The sequence below is a fragment of the Sylvia atricapilla genome, chromosome 19 (genome assembly GCF_009819655.1).
Source record: "Sylvia atricapilla isolate bSylAtr1 chromosome 19, bSylAtr1.pri, whole genome shotgun sequence".
NCBI classification, from domain to species: Eukaryota; Metazoa; Chordata; class Aves; order Passeriformes; family Sylviidae; genus Sylvia; species Sylvia atricapilla.
In genome coordinates this window covers 3,646,512-3,663,419 of record NC_089158.1, presented here as the reverse complement: position 1 = coordinate 3,663,419, position 16,908 = coordinate 3,646,512, and the positions used below count along the sequence as shown (strand labels likewise).

The following is a 16,908-nucleotide window of genomic DNA, read 5'->3' as shown; positions in this document are numbered from 1 at the left end:
CTGGCCAAAGGCTCCTGGAGCTCTGGCAGCCTCGGGGCCGTGCCCATTCCCTGGGGAGCCTGGGCAGTGCCAGCACCCTCTGGGGAAGAACCTTTCCTTCATCTCCAGCCTGACTCTGACACAGCTCCAGCTGTTTCCTTGAGTCCTGTTGGTAGTCACCAGAGTGAAAAGATCAGTACCTGCCTTCACTGCCCTAGCTGCCTGCTGGCGATGACATTGAGTTTTGCTTTTCTTTACCAAGTATTTTGTTGGGAATAATTCAAGTATATCTGGAGATGATGAGATCAAGTTTAGCAGATTATTAAAAAATAGAAGCTGACCTTTTTTTCCCTAACTATGATGCAGCAGTCAATGCCATGAGATGCTTTTAAAGGCTCTGGAGGGAAAAGGACAAAAGCCTTGGAGAAAACCAGCAGGACTGGCAGGGAAAGGTGTGGCTGTAGCTTTCTTCTCCGAAGTCTCTAATTAGCTGTAGTGAGAGGACATTCCTGAGGGAGGTATTACCTGGGTGCTGCTTGTTGCTTACCTTGCAGACTTCCTATTCTTGGTCTGCTGTCTGAACTCCAGCCCCCTCCTGCTGGGATTGGGATAGCAGGGACTGCTGGCAGGGAGGAGGAGCAGGTTGTTGGGCTGACATTCTCCCTTTCCTTCCACAGACATGGAGAGTGTGAATCCCAGGTTTGTTACAGTAGCCACAAGCACCACGGATCTCCTGGAAACCGAGCACAACGTTACTGAGGGCACCTGGGGTAAGGACTCCTGCCCCTTGGCCATGCCAATGGCTCAAGTGTTGGGGAATTTCACAGGAACATCCCAGTTAACATGATTTTTCCCTCCATTTCTGGAGATCTGGGGGTGGCCTGATCAGTGCCTTGTGCACAGGGGCAGCATGTGACAGTCCCCTGAGCCTCAGCTGGCCAGGGCTGCCTCAGAACATGGGCTGGAGATTTATGTGGAGCCAGTGAAACTCTGAGCACTGTCTGCTCTAGGATGGATCCACTACAGGAATCTGTTCTGCTCACAGCAATCTTTGATTGCAAAAGTTCTCTACACAGTTCTTAGTTCTTTGAGCCTACAAAATGAGAATTTCTGGTAAGAGGAAAATGTGAACACAGTTGGTGTTAGTGTTCAGGGAGCTGTCCAAGATCTTTTCTCTACCAGACTGTAGGAAGTTGGCTGGCACAGAAAACCTCTGGTGCTTTAAACCCCAGATTCTCCTTCTCTGTGATTGCAGGAACCACATCTTCTGTAACCAGCACCTGGATAGGGGAGAAGGCAGATGACTCCAACACCTCTATCCTTGTGGGCTGCCTTGTGGCTATTATTCTGCTGCTCCTGATGATTATAATCATCATTCTTTGGAAGCAATATGTTCAAAAAAGGTTGGAAAAGGTAATACAATGGGGCTATTTTGTAGACACCAGTTCAGAATTAATCATTCACCCAAATGAGCTCAGAACTGTGTGGAAAGCACAGTGTTTCCCCAGCTCCATGGAGTAGCTAAAGCTGCTCTCACAGCAGGGGAGGATGCCAGCCCTGTCCAAGATTTTACTGGAAGTTGCTGTGGTTGCAGCCAAGGCATTACTTAACAACTGAGCATCACTCAGTGTTTTGAATTTTTTTTCCCCCCTCTCCTCTGCAGGCCCCACGTCGAATCCTGGAAGAAGATGCCACTGTCCGCCTCTCCTTCTACAGCTACACCATTGCCAACAACCAGACCCAGATCCACCAGTCAAATCCCACCTATGAACGTGCTTTCCCACTGGATCTGGAATATCACCAGCCGGCTACACTGCTCCAAAAGCTTCCAGAGCTCTCCCAAAGTGCAGAGGATTCAGGTAACATCTTCAGTCTCCGGAAGCTGTGTGTTTCTTCTTTTATTATTTCTGTCAGATTGTAAAATGTGCTGCTTGTCAGTGTCTAAGTTGCCCTCTTTGACTCCTGTGCAATGCAATAACCCAGGGACCTCAGGCAGTATTGTGGAACACTGGCACTTCTTGGCATGGAGCTGTGGCAGCTGGAGAAGCAGTCTCACTAGAGGGTGGTGGCCTTTTGTTGTTTTATTTGAAGACTGTTTATGTATTACCCAGGTCATCTTTTAGCAGCTGGTTTGGGCAGTCAGAGCAACCACACATCATTTGTGGAGATGCTACCTGCAGCACTCTTGGGAGAAGACCTTTAACACCTTTTTCTGCAGCTAGGGCCCTTTGGAATTCCTATAGAAAAACCAGAAGGAAATAGAGCAGGGAATTGTCGTGGTGTCTGGCTTCCAGTCCCTAGGGAGCTTTTGGACCCACACAGAAGGGATTGTTTCCAGCAGGGTTTTGTACTCAGTGAAGGCACTGCTCATCGGTGAATAGAAGGGCAGTGCTGCATTTCTCATACTGACAAGTTGCTAAGATCCAGCATTATTCTACACAGGGAGACTGATTGGATTGAGCCAGTGAATTTGAAGCAGAACAAATGTTCTATGTAATACTGACCCTACAGGGAGTTAATGCTAAAGCATTATCCCATATTTATGTGAATAAGCTGTAAGAAAGAGAGGAGTTTGCAACCTGAGGACATGGGAAATGGAAGCCTCGATCAGTTCTTGTTGCAGGAGGGAATCCAGAGCAAGTTTGATGTTGCAAACAACATCCCTGTGTCAGGTAACGTGAACTGATTGTACTTGGGATGAATCAGAAACAGAGAATCACTTCAGACTCGTCTCCCTGCCTGGACAAGAATTGTAGCTCTCATGGCTGGCTAGAACAGGCTGTGTTGAGCAGGAATTTGCTGGCAGCTCACAGGTATTATTCTGGTTAAAGCAGAGCAGTGTGTCCCATGCAGGTGTGTCTCAGTACAAGGCAGCAGGCGGCCAAATTCCCAGAGCTGTGGGGTTGGGAGGAGAGCAAACTGGGACATACTGGTTCTGGGGGAGCGAGCGTGTGACTCCCCTGCCTTTGCCTGTCCTCAGTGTGCAGTGGGGACTACGCTGAGCCCGACCTGACCAAGTCCACCCCTCACCAAGGCTTCCAGAACAACGTCCCCCACTACGCCGAGACAGACATCGTGCACCTGCAGGGCGTCACCGGCAACAACATGTACGCGGTGCCGGCCCTGACCGTGGACTCCCTCACCAAGAAGGACATCTCCGTGGGGGAATTCCCCCGGCAGCAGCTGCGCCTCAAGGAGAAGCTGGGGGAAGGACAGTTTGGAGAGGTACAGCCATGCTCTGCTGCTTCTCCTCCAGCAGAAAGGGGGTGTCCGGCAGAGAGGAACCTTCTGAGGTGTTGATCGGTGGGACTGAGGGTTCTGCGTTCCAGAGTTTTAGTTGAAATGTGTACTTGCCCTTGGGGAAAGCTGATTAACCCCCAGGCTAAGCCACTGAGCCTTGTGCAGCTGTGAGGTTCTGCTCACTACCACTGAGGTCTTTATCAAGAGAGGAACTTGCAGACTTTTTCTGTTTGCTGTCTCTATCTCTGTTAAATCCCAGTGAGGGTTGGGAATTCAGGCTTTCACATCTTCTGTGGACATCTCAAATGTGATGGCTGTCACCCACCTTTGGACATGTGGGTTTAGAAACTCTCCACAGTCCAGCTAACACCGATCCTAGATGCTGAAACAGCTTTCCCAGTCACAGATGGGGATTCTGGGGGTGCTCTGTATGCTGACTTGAGCAAAGACAGGCATTTCCCAAGCACTGTGGCACCCTCATATTTTCTGGCATTGCTGCTTGCTCAAGTCCCAATTCGTCAGCAGCCTCAGGCAGAATGATGCACACATCTGTCACCTGCCAAGCTTTCCCTTTGGTCCTTGAGCTCCTTTCAAGCTGTCAACATTTTCACCTCGCCTTTTCTTCTCTCCCTGCTTCATTTTCACACCATCTGTAGCTCCATCCTGAGCAGGTCTTTCCTTCTCCTGCTCTCACTTTCCCACTGTCTTTTTTCTTCCCAGCTTTTGTTCACTCACAGCCTTAAATTTTGCTTCTCTGTTACATTTTGGCAAACACAGCCCTTTACTGACTGCTTCTTGCTCTATGATGTTCCCATCTTTGTGGTTCCTCCATTCTGACGCCCCACCTTCCCTACCACAGCCCCTCTCCTGTCCCCTCACTTTCTGACTCACTGTTTTCTGGAGAGGTGCTGACATCTTCAGCCTCCTCACCTGGCTGTCAGTGCAGCCCTTTCTGCTGCTGCCTGCATCCTGCTGTGTGCTCCAAAAGTGGGACAGAGAGGATTTTCTCATTGGTTTGCCTCTGGTTTCTCCTTTCCTCTCATGCTGTCTTTCTAATAACTGTAATAACTCCTCCTCTGTATTGGTTGGAGATGGCTCTCCCATCTCCATTTTCCTGGAGGATGGATTCAGAACCTGTTCCTTTCCATGTATCACAGGCTCTTTTGCAAATGTGCTGCACTGCCTTTTTCTATCTCTCCTTCTCACCTCCTTAGTTTTCCCCAAACTGGCCGTCACGTGCTCTGCTCCACTGCTCTGGCTGTGTGCTCCCTAGGAACTCATTGATTCTTTCAGGTCTCCACTTTTCCTTCCTTTCAGTCTTCTGTTTTCCTTGCTCCCAAGGAAGCAGCACCACCCCTCCCTGGTGACACATCACCTGGGAATTACCTGTGCTTAGTCCTGTGGCTCTTCCCTGCCCCAGGTCTCATGACTGTACTTTCCCCAAAGCAGATTCTTTCTCTGTGGGACTGCAGCAGCATCTTTGTACCTTTGTTCCCGTTCTGCAGGTTTGTCCCATTTTCTCTGCTGTCTCATTTTTCCCCTCACCATGCTTGTGACATAAGTTCTTGCTGCTCTCTTCATACAAAATTCATTATTTGCTCCCATTACAGTCCCCTCACTGCTGCAAGTCCTTGACTGACATATCCAGTCTGCTCCTCTTTTGTAGTCCTTTTTCCTATCCACACCCTCAGGTCTCTTTGCTTTCCCCACCCAGTTCTCCATTTAGATGAACATTCTGCTAACTCCTTAAGTGTCTTGTCACCCATTCTTGTACAACATTGGCAGTAATTTTATATTATTAATCATTAATTTATTGGAAGAAATTTGGAATTGTGTGTAGTTGTTAGAGCATTTATCTATTTATCCCTGGGTATATGTACAGGTGTGAGGTGTTCATATCAGGGACACATATTTCTCCTTTTTTTTCCTCTGGAATCTGAGGATTTTGTAAAACTGGCTGTTGTTCTTGGATGCTCCTCAGTGAAGTCTGAGCAATGCCTCAAGCCAGGCCATGGTTTGATGGTTCTGGGGTGTGTGAGATGCTTTAGTTCAGAGCAGACATATGCAGGCTCAGGGGCCTTCCTGAACATCCCCAGTAGGTGCTGGGTGAACTGGGCTGCCCCTGTGCAATAAATCCAGTGTGTTGGGGACTCATCTGGCTTTGATCCCTGTGTGCTTCTACATCCTGGACATGTTATGTCAGGATCTAGGGCCAGCTCTTGGGTCATTTCTGGTCACAGCTGTGTCACCTTCACCAGATGATTCACTTGTTCATTCTGCCAGCAGTGACCAGCCAGTGACCTGGCTGTGATGCTGTTTTCCTCTGCTTTTCTGCCTCTGTGTGCTCTTACAGCTGCCTCTGCCTTCTGCCCTACAGGTGCACCTCTGTGAAGCTGATGGCCTGCTGGAATTCCTGGGAGTCTCATCCTCAGAATTCACTCACCAGCCGGTCCTCGTGGCAGTGAAAATGCTGAGATCAGATGTCAACAAAACAGCCAGGTAAGTGCACCTGCAGTGCCAGCCAGCTGGGGAGGAAAGCAAATACTCCCCAAGCACAGGCTAACCCTGGGGCCTGCTGTGGCAGTGTCGTGTGTCTGTGGGGTTATATTCCATGTGCTCATGGAAGGAGCAGGACACAGCAGGGAGTAGGAGGTAGGGGAAGTGGAGTGTCAGCCTGAAATGCTGCGTTAATCCTGTTTGCTGGGAGAGGTCAGTGCTGAACTCGAGCTCAGAACCGTTTTCACCCTTGTGCATGCAAAGTGTAAATTACTCTGCACTGAGAACACACCCCTTGTGCTGTCCTCAGACAAAGGAACAGTCTGGGATTCAAAGGTGTTTTCTGTTCTACAAGGAATGATTTCCTGAAGGAGATCAAGATCATGTCCCGGCTGAAGAACCCGAACATCATCCGGCTGCTGGGCGTGTGCGTGCGGGACGACCCCCTGTGCATGATAACAGAGTACATGGAGAATGGAGACCTCAACCAGTTCCTGTCCCAGAGGGAGATCTACAGCAAATTTGCCATTTCAAACAACATCCCCTGTGTCACGTAAGAGAGGCTGCCTGTCCTGTTGGCATAAATCAGAAATACAGAGCTGCCAGTTTGATCTGCTGTGCCTTCCCAGCAGGGACCTTCCTGCAGCCTTGGCCATTGCCATGGCACATGGACTCCAGTCCTGCTTGGTGTGGGGCTGTTCCTGAGGCCTCTGGAGGTCTGTGTACCCCTGAAGTGTCCCTGACAGAGCTCTTCTGGTCACAGAGACCATCTTAGGTGTATTTATTGAGGTGACCATCTCTTTATGTTAGTGGGCTTGCATCCAGTATTTCATTGATATGAAAATCAAATCAGTTGCATTACAGCAAGAATTTTGGGAATAAAAATTAAGATGTCTCTTAGGCTTTTAAGAAGGTTCATATGTTCTCTGATGTCCAAAAAATATTGCATGAGAGGAACTGAGTGTGGAGCTTCAGTAAGGAGATTTCATCAGCTAACAGAAGGAGAATATTTGGCAAAGAAAACCACTTTTTGTCAGCAGTGGCACTTGTCTCCCTCCTCAGTAGAAGGATTAAATTTGCCATAAAAGCATCTCTGCTATTGCAGAAATGCTTTCCTCAGAGGAGAGTCATGTAGGAGTGATATATCCTGCTTGATAAGGAGCCCTGCACTGACCAGAAGCTGCAGCATTGCTGAGCCTTTGGTGTGTTCCTCCCCAAAGGATTACTTGGATTTGTGGTTCAGGCACAAGGCAGCAGGCAGAACCAGCTCTGATGTGCTGGACAGGAGGTGGCTGGGCCTTACCATGGCCAGACAACACCAGCCTTGCTGCCAGGACCTGTCAGTGGTCCTGTCAGGAGTGTTAACCTGGTGTCCTGCAGTCAGGAGCTGTAGGAGGAGAGAGGATTTGTGTTTGAGTAGAAATAGGTTCCAGCTCTCTCCAGTCTCCTGCCCTTTCTACCCACCTGAAACCTCATTCACCTCTAGACTTGTGGCTTTTTTTCCTGGCCAAAGCCTCAAAATGTTCTTTCTTTATGTCCTCTTTTCTTCTCAAACGACTACAACACTGTCACACACATTGTTCTTCCTTGCTTTCCATTACTTGGCACTCACTGATCCTTCAGCCTCCCCTTTTGTCCCTCCCAGGCAGAGAGTGTGACAAGGAGGGAGCTCTGAAGGGGTTGTGTCCTGGCAGTGACAGAGGTGCCCCTGCCCTAGGAGCAGCCTGAGTCTCCTTGTGCCTGTGGGTGTCTGATGGATGTGACAGGGTCCAGCCACTCCAGCTGTCTCCCAGAGCCAGGATTCAGTGCATCAGAGGTGGTGACCAGCCCTTTCATGCACAGGGATCACACATCCTTAAGTCCTTATGGCTCTTTGGTATTTGAAATGCACCTCCCTGCTGTCTCTGGCTGTCTGGTCACAGAATCATTTAGGTTAGAAAAGCTTTCGAAGATCATTGATGGTCTCCCAGCACTGCCAAAGCCACCATGTCCCAAAAGTGCCACATCTACGTGGCTTCTAAATCCTTTCAGGAGTGATGAGTCCAGTGCTGCCTGTGCTAAGACCTGACAACATTTTGGTGAAGAAATTTTCCTCAATATCGAACCTGTACTTCCCCTGGCCCAGCCTGAGGCCATTCCCTCTCCTCATGTCCCTGTTCCCTGGGAGCAGAGCCCGACCCCCCCGGCTGTCCCCTCTTGTCAGGGACTTGTGCAGAGCCACAGGGTCCCCCCTGAGCCTCCTTTTCTCCAGGCTGAGCTCCCCCAGCTTCTTCTCCATCAGCTTTGCAGCTCTTCCAAAGGCAGCTGTGCTCCTCTGCCTTTGGGGTGCTGCCCTGAGGCACCACAATGACTCTGCTGAGGAGTCTGTCCCATTCAGTCCCATCCCATCCCGTCCCTCTGCTGATGGAGCTGCTTGTGTGGAGTCTTGGGAACTACCTGAGCAGGGGGGCAGGAACCAAGAGGAAGCTGATGATGGGACCCTGCAGGATGTAGGTGGGACAGGAAAGATGGGGCTGTTCAGATGGGGAGAGCAGCCCCAGGCAGGGAGGGAACCACAGCCAACAGCCAGGTTATCAGGGGACAGGTGAGTGGAAGAGTTAGTGCTCTGAAGCCTATAAAAAGTAGGAAGAGGGACTTTTTATACAGACAGATAGTGACAGGACAGGGAGAATGGTTTTACACTGCCAGAGGACTGGGTTAGATTAGATTTTAGGAAGAAAGTCTTTACTCAGAGGATGGTGGGGCCCTGGCACAGGTGCCCAGAGAAGCTGTGGCTGTCCCATCCCTGGAAGTGTCCAAGGCTAGGCTGGATATTGGGGCTTGGAACAACCTGGGATAGTGGAAGGTATCCTTGCCCATGGCAGGGTGGAACAAAATGGTCTTTAAAGTCCCTTCCAACTCAAACCATTCCATGGTTCTGTGATAGTCTCATTTTTCTTTGAGTTCTGGTGGCAAAGACCTCTTTTTCTGGCCTTTACTGAAAACATACAAACTGTGAGCAGTTTATCAGATGTGTTCTGATGAGCCCATGGTCATGTGAAGCGTTTGAGCATCAGCAGTGGGAAACAGGCTCTGCAGCACAAAGCAAAAGTGTGGGAAGAATGCTGAGAGTCTGATGGCCCAAACTCTCTCTGTGTCCTACAGCTTTATTAATCCAATTTTCATTTAGCTAATGGAGGAATTAAAATTAAATTAGATGGAAAATGCATCTGTTTCTATTTTCAGTAATGTTTAGCAAATTTAAGTCAGCTCTCTTTAATGTGAAGTGACACACTTATGTTAATATACTCATTCAGTAGTGGTGGTGTTTGAAATACCAGGCTAAGTGGTTTTTGAGATATGAGATTCTGAACTTAATTTTTCATGTCTCTCTGCAAAAAGTTGCTGCTTTGATGCATGAACTCTTTGAAAATCTCGACATTAATGTTTGATATTGAAAAAAATAAATCTAAAGGATGTCAGGTTGTGCAGGCCTGAATTTCAGGGACAGCCTGTCTCTTCCTGCTTAGTCAGCTCAGGATCCTGGCTGTTCGTGCCCTGGAACAAGACAGTTTAGTTCCACTGTTATGGCAGAAAATAAAACAACAGGTCACTAACACATCAAATACAATAAAGTCTTGATTGTGGGGAAACTCCACTGATTTTTCTTTGTTATATTTTCCTTTACTGCAGCCACTCCAACCTGCTGTACATGGCCACCCAGATCGCCTCGGGGATGAAATACTTGGCTTCTCTGAACTTTGTGCACAGGGATCTGGCAACTCGCAACTGCCTGGTGGGGAACAACTACACCATCAAGATTGCAGACTTTGGCATGAGCAGGAACCTTTACAGTGGGGATTACTACAGGATCCAGGGGAGAGCTGTGCTGCCCATCCGTTGGATGGCCTGGGAAAGCATCCTGCTGGTAAGGCACTGCACAAAGCCTCTTGTTCTTCCTTCCCCTGAAGCAGTGACACAGCTGTGTGCCAGCCAGTCACCACCAGTATCTGTGCTGCATGTGGCCCCTGGTGAGAAATCCATGGGGTTGTGTTGCACATAACTCATATCCTGGAAAATATGCCTTGGAAATACAGAATATCATGGAATGGTTTGGGTTGGAAGGACCTTAAAGCTCACCCAGTCCCACTCCTGCAGGGATGGGCAGGAACACCTTCCACTTTCCCAGCCTGGCCTTGGACACTGTCAGGGATCCAGGGGCAGCCACAGCTGCTCTGGGCACCCTGTGCCAGGGCCTGCCCACCCTGCCAGGGAACAATTCCTGCCCAATATCCAATCCAAACCTGCCCTCTGGCAGTGGGAATCCAATCCCCCTTTTTTCCTGGCACTCCAGACCCCTGTAAGTTGTCACTCTCCATGTTTCTTGTCAGGCTCCTTCAGGCCCTGCAAGGCCACCTTGAGCTCACCCAAAGCTTCTCCTCTCCAGGTGAACACTCCCAGCTCTCCCAGCCTTTCCTCCCAGCAGAGCTGCTCCATCCCTCTGATCCCCCTGGGGCCTCCTCTGGATGTCTCCAGCAGCTCCAGGTCCTTGCTGTGCTGGCCCAGGGCTGGGGCAGCTCTGCAGCTGGGCTCTGAGCTGGGCACAGGGGCACAGGGGCACAATCCCCTCCCCTGCTGCCCAGGCTGGGGCTCAGCCCAGAGCAGGGGGCTCAGGGCTGGGGCAGCTCCAGCTCTCACCCACAGCAGCCCCAGGTCCCTGTCCCAGGGCTGCTCCCTCTGCTCAGCCCAGCCTGGATTGATCCTGGGGCTTGTCCTGACCCAGGGGCAGCTCCAGCCCTTGGACTGATGAAACCTCCTGAGGTTTTCATGGCCACTGCCTGAGCTTGTCCAGGTCTCTCTGGATGGCATCACATCCCTCAGGCCTCATCTGGGCATAAATGCCTGCCATTCCTGCTGGAACTTTAAGGAAGTTGCCTTTCTCTGCTTACTCACCCAGCTGCGTAAGGAAGCTGAGAGGGACAGGGACAAAACTTCCTGAGTTTCAAGTGCTGGGTCTGGTTTGAAGTTGTGGGTTTTTTTCATGTTTAAGGGTCTTGCTGTCTACCCTCAGGAGATTGTTCTACAGCCCAAATACATCCAGTCTGGAGGATATTTAAAGAGGTTTTTTTTTTTTTCCTTGTAGTAGTTGCTAAGTTACTTTCTTACAACATGGTCTCCAAGTACCCAGAAAAATTGTAGCTACCTCTGCTATACAGGCTGCCCGGCCCAAGCTCTCCAAAACGCACCCTCTTTTCCTGGTTATGGCTGCATCTAAACCACAAATCACTCCCATCTTCCCCGTGTGAACATCTTCCAAACCTTGACAGACTGCAAGGGTTGCCAGATAAGCCTGGGTGAAGTGTGGCTGGGGATGTTTTCTGCCCAAACAGGCCCTCCAGCCCCTCAAGTGTTTTGTGTTATTTTCTGAGCAATCATCATCTTTTTATTTCTCCAGAAACACATTGTTCCAAACACAGCCAGTTTGGGCACATTTTTTGAAGACAGAAAACAGGGACAGCAAGAAGAGTGTCGCTGGCTTCTTACATGTGCAAAAATCAAAATTATCTTGAGCCTTTCTCTAAGAGTCTGGAGTCTGCTCTGGCTCTGCTTTCACCCTGAGGGCTGAAAGGGCTTCCCTTTCAAAGGCTTTTCTGTGAGCTCTGCTGTTTTGGGTGGAGGTAGGCAGTGACTATATCCCCCCTTCCTCAGTTTATTTTATTCTGCTGCAAACAGACTCTCAGGAGGGACAGAAGTCTCTGGCTGTCTCTGGGACCTGCTCCCTGGTACAAAGCTTTGCCCCTGTGAAAACTGCACCTTCTTAGGGCTTGTGGGACCCTCGGGTGCTACTGCTGCCCTACAAACAGCCCTGTCACCCCCCGTGTGTGTGGCTGGGAGCAGCTCACCTGCTGTGCTGGCTCGTTTTGGAGCATTTCCCCAGGTGCATCCTCGTGCAGACTTGAGGGGGTTTTGCTGAGTGGGCACCTGGGCTGAGCAGATCCTCTCTGTCCACAGGGCAAGTTCACCACGGCCAGCGACGTGTGGGCATTTGGGGTGACCCTGTGGGAGATGTTTGTGCTGTGCAAGGAGCAGCCCTACAGCCTCCTGACGGACGAGCAGGTCATCGAGAACACCGGGGAGTTCTTCCGCAGCCAGGGCAGGCAGGTGAGGAACCAAACCTTCCTTCACTCAGCCATTCCCATCCAGCTGGATGTTCCCTGCTGCCCTCACCTCACCTGCAGCAGTCTCTGCTCCTGCTCAGCTTCTCACCTGTGCCCTGCCTCTCCTCCCTCTTTCCTGGGCTCACTGCACCAGTTTTCCTCTCAGAGTCCCACCGGAAGAATCCCTTTGCCCTGTCCTGCTTATTTCCTGTTCTAAACCACTTCACTCTGCCCTGTGTTCAGCTTTTCCAGGCTCTCCCACACAATCCTCTCGCTCTTTTCATCTGTCAGCACTCTCCCACCAGCACTGCCTCTGAAAGATGAGGAAGCAGGAGGGAGTTGTGGGAAGGAGCAGTTGTTAGTCTCCAAGGGATTAGATTCTCCCTGTGAAATCTCCAAACATGCCAAGAAGCCTTTGGCCATCTCCAGCTGCTGAAGGGCTTTTGTGTCATTTTGTCCCCACTGCTGCTGTCCTCAATAGATACTAGTGATGGTCCAGGACACTCCATCTCCTCCATACCCAAAGCTGAGGAGTGCCAGTTCAGAACAGTTCTCCCCAAAATTCACCTTTGGCACCAGAGAATTAAGGGAAATAAAATGATAAGGGGTTTACTCACCATCTCCCAAATACTAATGATTAGCCAAGAGCCTAAAAGAAGTGAGCCTAAAAACTGAGAGGGAGAAGTAAAATCATTCTGCCAAGCTGTGCTGTAGATAAGCTCTAAAAAGTGTTTTTTCTGTCTCTGCTAACAAGCTGTCACGATGCTTAGAAAGCCTCATGGGCTGTCTGCGGTGAGTTGAAAGTACTTGGATTTTATTGTGGTAAATTTGGTTTTGGTTTGTGTTTTGCTGTCTCCTGGAAGACAAATCCCTCAGAAGCATTCATGTTTTCTAGGAGACAAAGGCTTGTTTTGTGACCAGCTCATCAGACCAGTTGGCAAAGTGTCCGTGGTGCTGTTTGAGAGGCTCTGTCCAGACTCCAGTGCCAGACTGGGGCTGGAGGGATTCCAAACACTGCATGGTGGCTGTGTCTTGCAAACTTGGAATGAAACTGTCCTTTGGTGTTAGGTAAAGGTTCCGTTCTTTTGTGAGAACCCTACTGAAATAGTGTGACTCTCTTCCTTTCAGATCTATCTCTCCCAGACTCCTCTGTGCCCTAACCCTGTGTTTGACCTGATGCTGAAATGCTGGAGCAGGGATATCAAAGATCGTCCCACTTTTGACATGATCCACCTGTTCCTGCTAGAGCAAATGGAATCAAACATTTGACTCCAGGGAAGAGGCCAAGTGTCGAGAACAGAGTGACTTTGGGGTCTCTTTGCCTGTCCCTCACAGTCAGGCCACCTCGCTCCCCTCCCTGACTGGGCCCTATTTCAGTTGGGACGTCCATGGCAGCTGCTCATTCTCTTGGCCATGGTCTGACACACAGGACCAGAGGATCTCATTTGGTTGAAAAAAATCATCTCCTCTTCTGAATCATTTCCTGGGAATACTGTGAGAGGGGTTTTATTGGATGCCCATACACCTTTGGGCAAAAGGAATGAGTGAAACTTGGAGGGACTTGGAGCTCTCTCCTGGCTGGAAGAGAAGGCGCCGGTCGGTGAGAGTGCTGCCACTTGAGAACAGGTTTCTGGAAGGAAAGCCTGCAGCCTTCTGGAGCTATTCCATGGAATCTGATGGAAGTCTTGTGCACATGAGCAAGTGTTTCTGTGTGCTCTTGCTACAGACAATGGTGAGAGGCCAGAAACATCTGGAGCTGGGAAATGGTTTAATGGACTTGGGAACTGACGGAGCATTTGGGAACCCTTTGGGAGTGACACTGCCAGGGTCCACCGAAGATGCTGAAACAAGAGTCCAAGATGATGTTCTGTTTTCCTGTGGTTGTTAAGCACTGCTTTGGTTATATATGTGCATTTTCCCCACACTGGATTTTTTTGTTTTGTTTTGTTTTTTAGAAAAAATGATTTTTAAATGAATGTTAAAGGTCATTGGGAAGTCACTGTGTTAGAAGGTCTTCCTCTGACCGACAAATTAAGGTTAGGGTAGGGAGTTTGTATTGAGAAGTAGCTGATACTGTACTACTGTCACTATGTAGATTTATTAACCTAATGAACTTGTAGCCACAATGGACTGATGTGCAATTAATCCTGTATGATTACCCATCAATATGAGATCTCTAAATCAATGCTGTTATGTGTGAGAGGGAACTTAGATTTGGTGGAACCGGGTGGCTGAGAGCAGAACCCTCTTTGTCACTTGTCACAGCTCCCACGAGAGGGACAGGAGGAGCACACAGGTGTGTGTCTGGAGCCAGAGGTTCCTCTCCAGGTGTGCAGCAGGTTGGTGCCAGGCTCTGTCACTGCTGTGTCACACCAGTCCCCAGGGCTGGGCTGGCACGTCCCCTGCTGTGGCCTGTCCTTTATCTCAGTGCGGGGCTGGTTACTCATTGAACTTGGGGTTGCTTTTTGTGTGTCCTGTCACGAACAGCTCATTCTCTGGAGGGTTTTAGAGGGCTCTGAAATCCATTTGGAGTGAGTTAGAGAATTCAGTGTGTTTCTACAATAAATCCATTGTGGATTTACCAGGTGCCTGGGGAATACTCTGCTATTCCCTCTCTAATCATTTAGCAAGACACTTAGGACCAAACCAAATATTTCATAAGCTGAGAGAAGATGAAAGCTCAGCACTTGGCTTTTTTTTTTTTTTTTTAAAGTAGAATCCAACATAAAATGTATTTCCAGTAAAGATTATAAAGATCATTTTCATCTTAGCCACAAGCATAGATGACTGGCTGGCTGTGCTGCAAGAGGGCACTGCTGAGAGGGGAATGTCTGAGTGGTTACAGCACAGGGATAATTGTGCTAAAAGAAAAACTCTGCTTCTGAATGGGCAGATGCCAGGCTGGAGCATGGCATGGCTGTGTCTGCTCCTTGGGAAGGCTCCAGCCATGCCTGGGCTGTCCTGCTGCGGGTGTGTCCCCACCCCAGCTGCTCCTCTGAGCCCCTTTAGGGCTGAGGCACCAGGAGGCCCAAGTGCTCTCATCTCTCTGCAGGGATTTCTGGAATCTCACCCCCAAACAGGTTTTCTTTTTCCCCACCCTGTGACTGGAGGGGCTTGGGGTGAGCTGCCCTTCCCTGTGGGAGTCAGAGCCAGCAGGTCCCTGCTGCAGCCTGCTGGGTGCTGTTGTCTGGTAAACCACTCAGCCAAGGTATTTCTGGAGCATTCCTGCCCCAGGAATTGTCCCCAGTGCCACCAGCCATGTGTGTGGTCTCCTGTGCTCCAGAGCTGGGAGCTCCCAGGGTGTGGAGTGTCCCTGTGCCTCTGTGACATCTGAACATGCTGTTCCTCCATTGACATGGTGACATACAAAGTTTGTCTCATATCAATAAATTCTAATGATAACCTTGACAAAAGTGAATTTTGCACTTCTTTTTATGCACCCAGGTGTCTGTGTCTGCCCCGAGAACTGACATTTTGGTGTGGTTGTTCAGGAGCTCTTCAGGGACTGTGACCCCTGGGTTTGGAGGGAGCAGCCACAGACCATTAAAAGAAGAGTTTTGAAGGGAGTTTCTGGAAATGCTGGAAAGGTGCCAGCCCAAATCCCCTTATGCTGGTGGGGCCTGGATGGTCCTGGGGTTGGTGCTGCATTTCAATAAGCAGCTTTTTCATCTCAGTGTTAAAACCAGATGCTTTGGGCTGGGAGGAGCCTTTGTAGGTCCCTTATCAACCTGTCCACTTAAAGCTGAGCTGATTTCAAAGTTCCCTTGGGGTGCTCTGGGCTTTGAAGATTTCCAAGGTTGGAGATGCCATCCCTGACCCCATCCCAGAACTGCTCCATGTCCATGAAGAACTTGTTCCCTGGTGGGCCTTTCCTTTGCATCCTGTGCCCTTTGCCTCTTGGGCTCTCACTGTGCCCCTCTGTGCTGAGCCATTGTCCCCTGCCAGAGCCACCCACTCTGAACAGAGCTCGGGTATTTGGGCAAACTCTAATGCATTTTAGAAAGGCTGAAAATACCAGATCTCTCAGTTTAGGCACCAAGGGCAGGAGTCAAAGCAGCATTGTGATCTTCTCAGACATAAGCTTGAGGGAAATTAGGAACCTGAACAGGTAAGAACAACCCTCAGATATTCAACAGGTGGCCCAGAGCATCTGTGGGTGCCCCAACCCTGGAAGTGTCCCCAAGGCCAGGTTGGATGAGGCTTGGGGCAACCTGGGATAGTGGAACAAGATGATTTAAGGTCCCTTCCAACCCAAACCAGTCTGAGATTCTGGGATATTTAATCAATTCCATACATTTAATCAATTCCATACAAGAGTCAGATATTCATTGATTTATTTCTGCCTTCATTGGCTGCAAATATTCTTGAAAGAGGAAAGGTTTGGCCAGAAAGAGAAGCTACAGCTGCTCCATCAGCAGTCCAGTCAGTACCGCAGAAATTCTGAAACATCCAAAAAATCCCAGTGAGATTTTCTAAGTTGAAGGACTTGGGCCAGGCTCAGCAAGTGAAGTATTTCAAACTTTACACCTCCCAAACCGGATTTTAATCTTTCCTTCCCTCCCCCTGTGCCAGGTGCCCTCATCTTCCTCATGATCTGCCCCTCAAAATTCACTTTGTTGCTCTTGGAAACCTCTACTGAGGCACATGTGGCTGAAGTTGTTCTGAAACAGAAGCATCCCATCAGAAACCACCTTCAGAAGCTGGGAAACCACCTGAGCACAGCTTGGGGACTTTGCTGCCTCCAGAACAGCTCCTGTGGGCAGTGTTTGGAATTTAAACCACCCTGGCATCCCTCATTCCCCAGCTCTGGCCAGGCCACACCAAGGCAGGGCTGCCTTGGGCTTCTTCCTCAGCCCCAGAGCAGATAAAGGGTCTCCAAACACACAGAAAGGTTGGGGAGTTTTCGTCTCCTGAAGGAAACCTCTAATTCAATCTTTTCTCCTTCCTGTGACAGTGAAATCACAGCAGGGCTGAAAACATCTCCATGATTTACAACTGGTCCTGAGGCTGACACTGCTCATACACCAAAGAAATTAAACCTCCAGGTCCTGCATGT

The 16,908-nt window shown here is 49.6% G+C and overlaps 1 protein-coding gene across 1 annotated transcript in view; it reads left to right on the top strand.

Moving 5' to 3' along the window:
* Positions 1 to 15,265, top strand: part of LOC136369605 (discoidin domain-containing receptor 2-like) — a 58,313-nt gene extending 43,048 nt beyond the window's left edge. Inside the window, exons 9-17 of the mRNA XM_066332524.1 lie at positions 657 to 749; positions 1,235 to 1,392; positions 1,643 to 1,838; positions 2,960 to 3,204; positions 5,597 to 5,718; positions 6,071 to 6,268; positions 9,388 to 9,622; positions 11,707 to 11,856; positions 12,981 to 15,265. Coding sequence (XP_066188621.1) covers positions 657 to 749; positions 1,235 to 1,392; positions 1,643 to 1,838; positions 2,960 to 3,204; positions 5,597 to 5,718; positions 6,071 to 6,268; positions 9,388 to 9,622; positions 11,707 to 11,856; positions 12,981 to 13,121 — 1,538 coding nt within the window. The 3' untranslated portion in view covers positions 13,122 to 15,265. The remainder of the gene's footprint in view (positions 1 to 656; positions 750 to 1,234; positions 1,393 to 1,642; positions 1,839 to 2,959; positions 3,205 to 5,596; positions 5,719 to 6,070; positions 6,269 to 9,387; positions 9,623 to 11,706; positions 11,857 to 12,980) is intronic.
* The last annotated feature ends 1,643 nt before the right edge of the window (positions 15,266 to 16,908 follow it).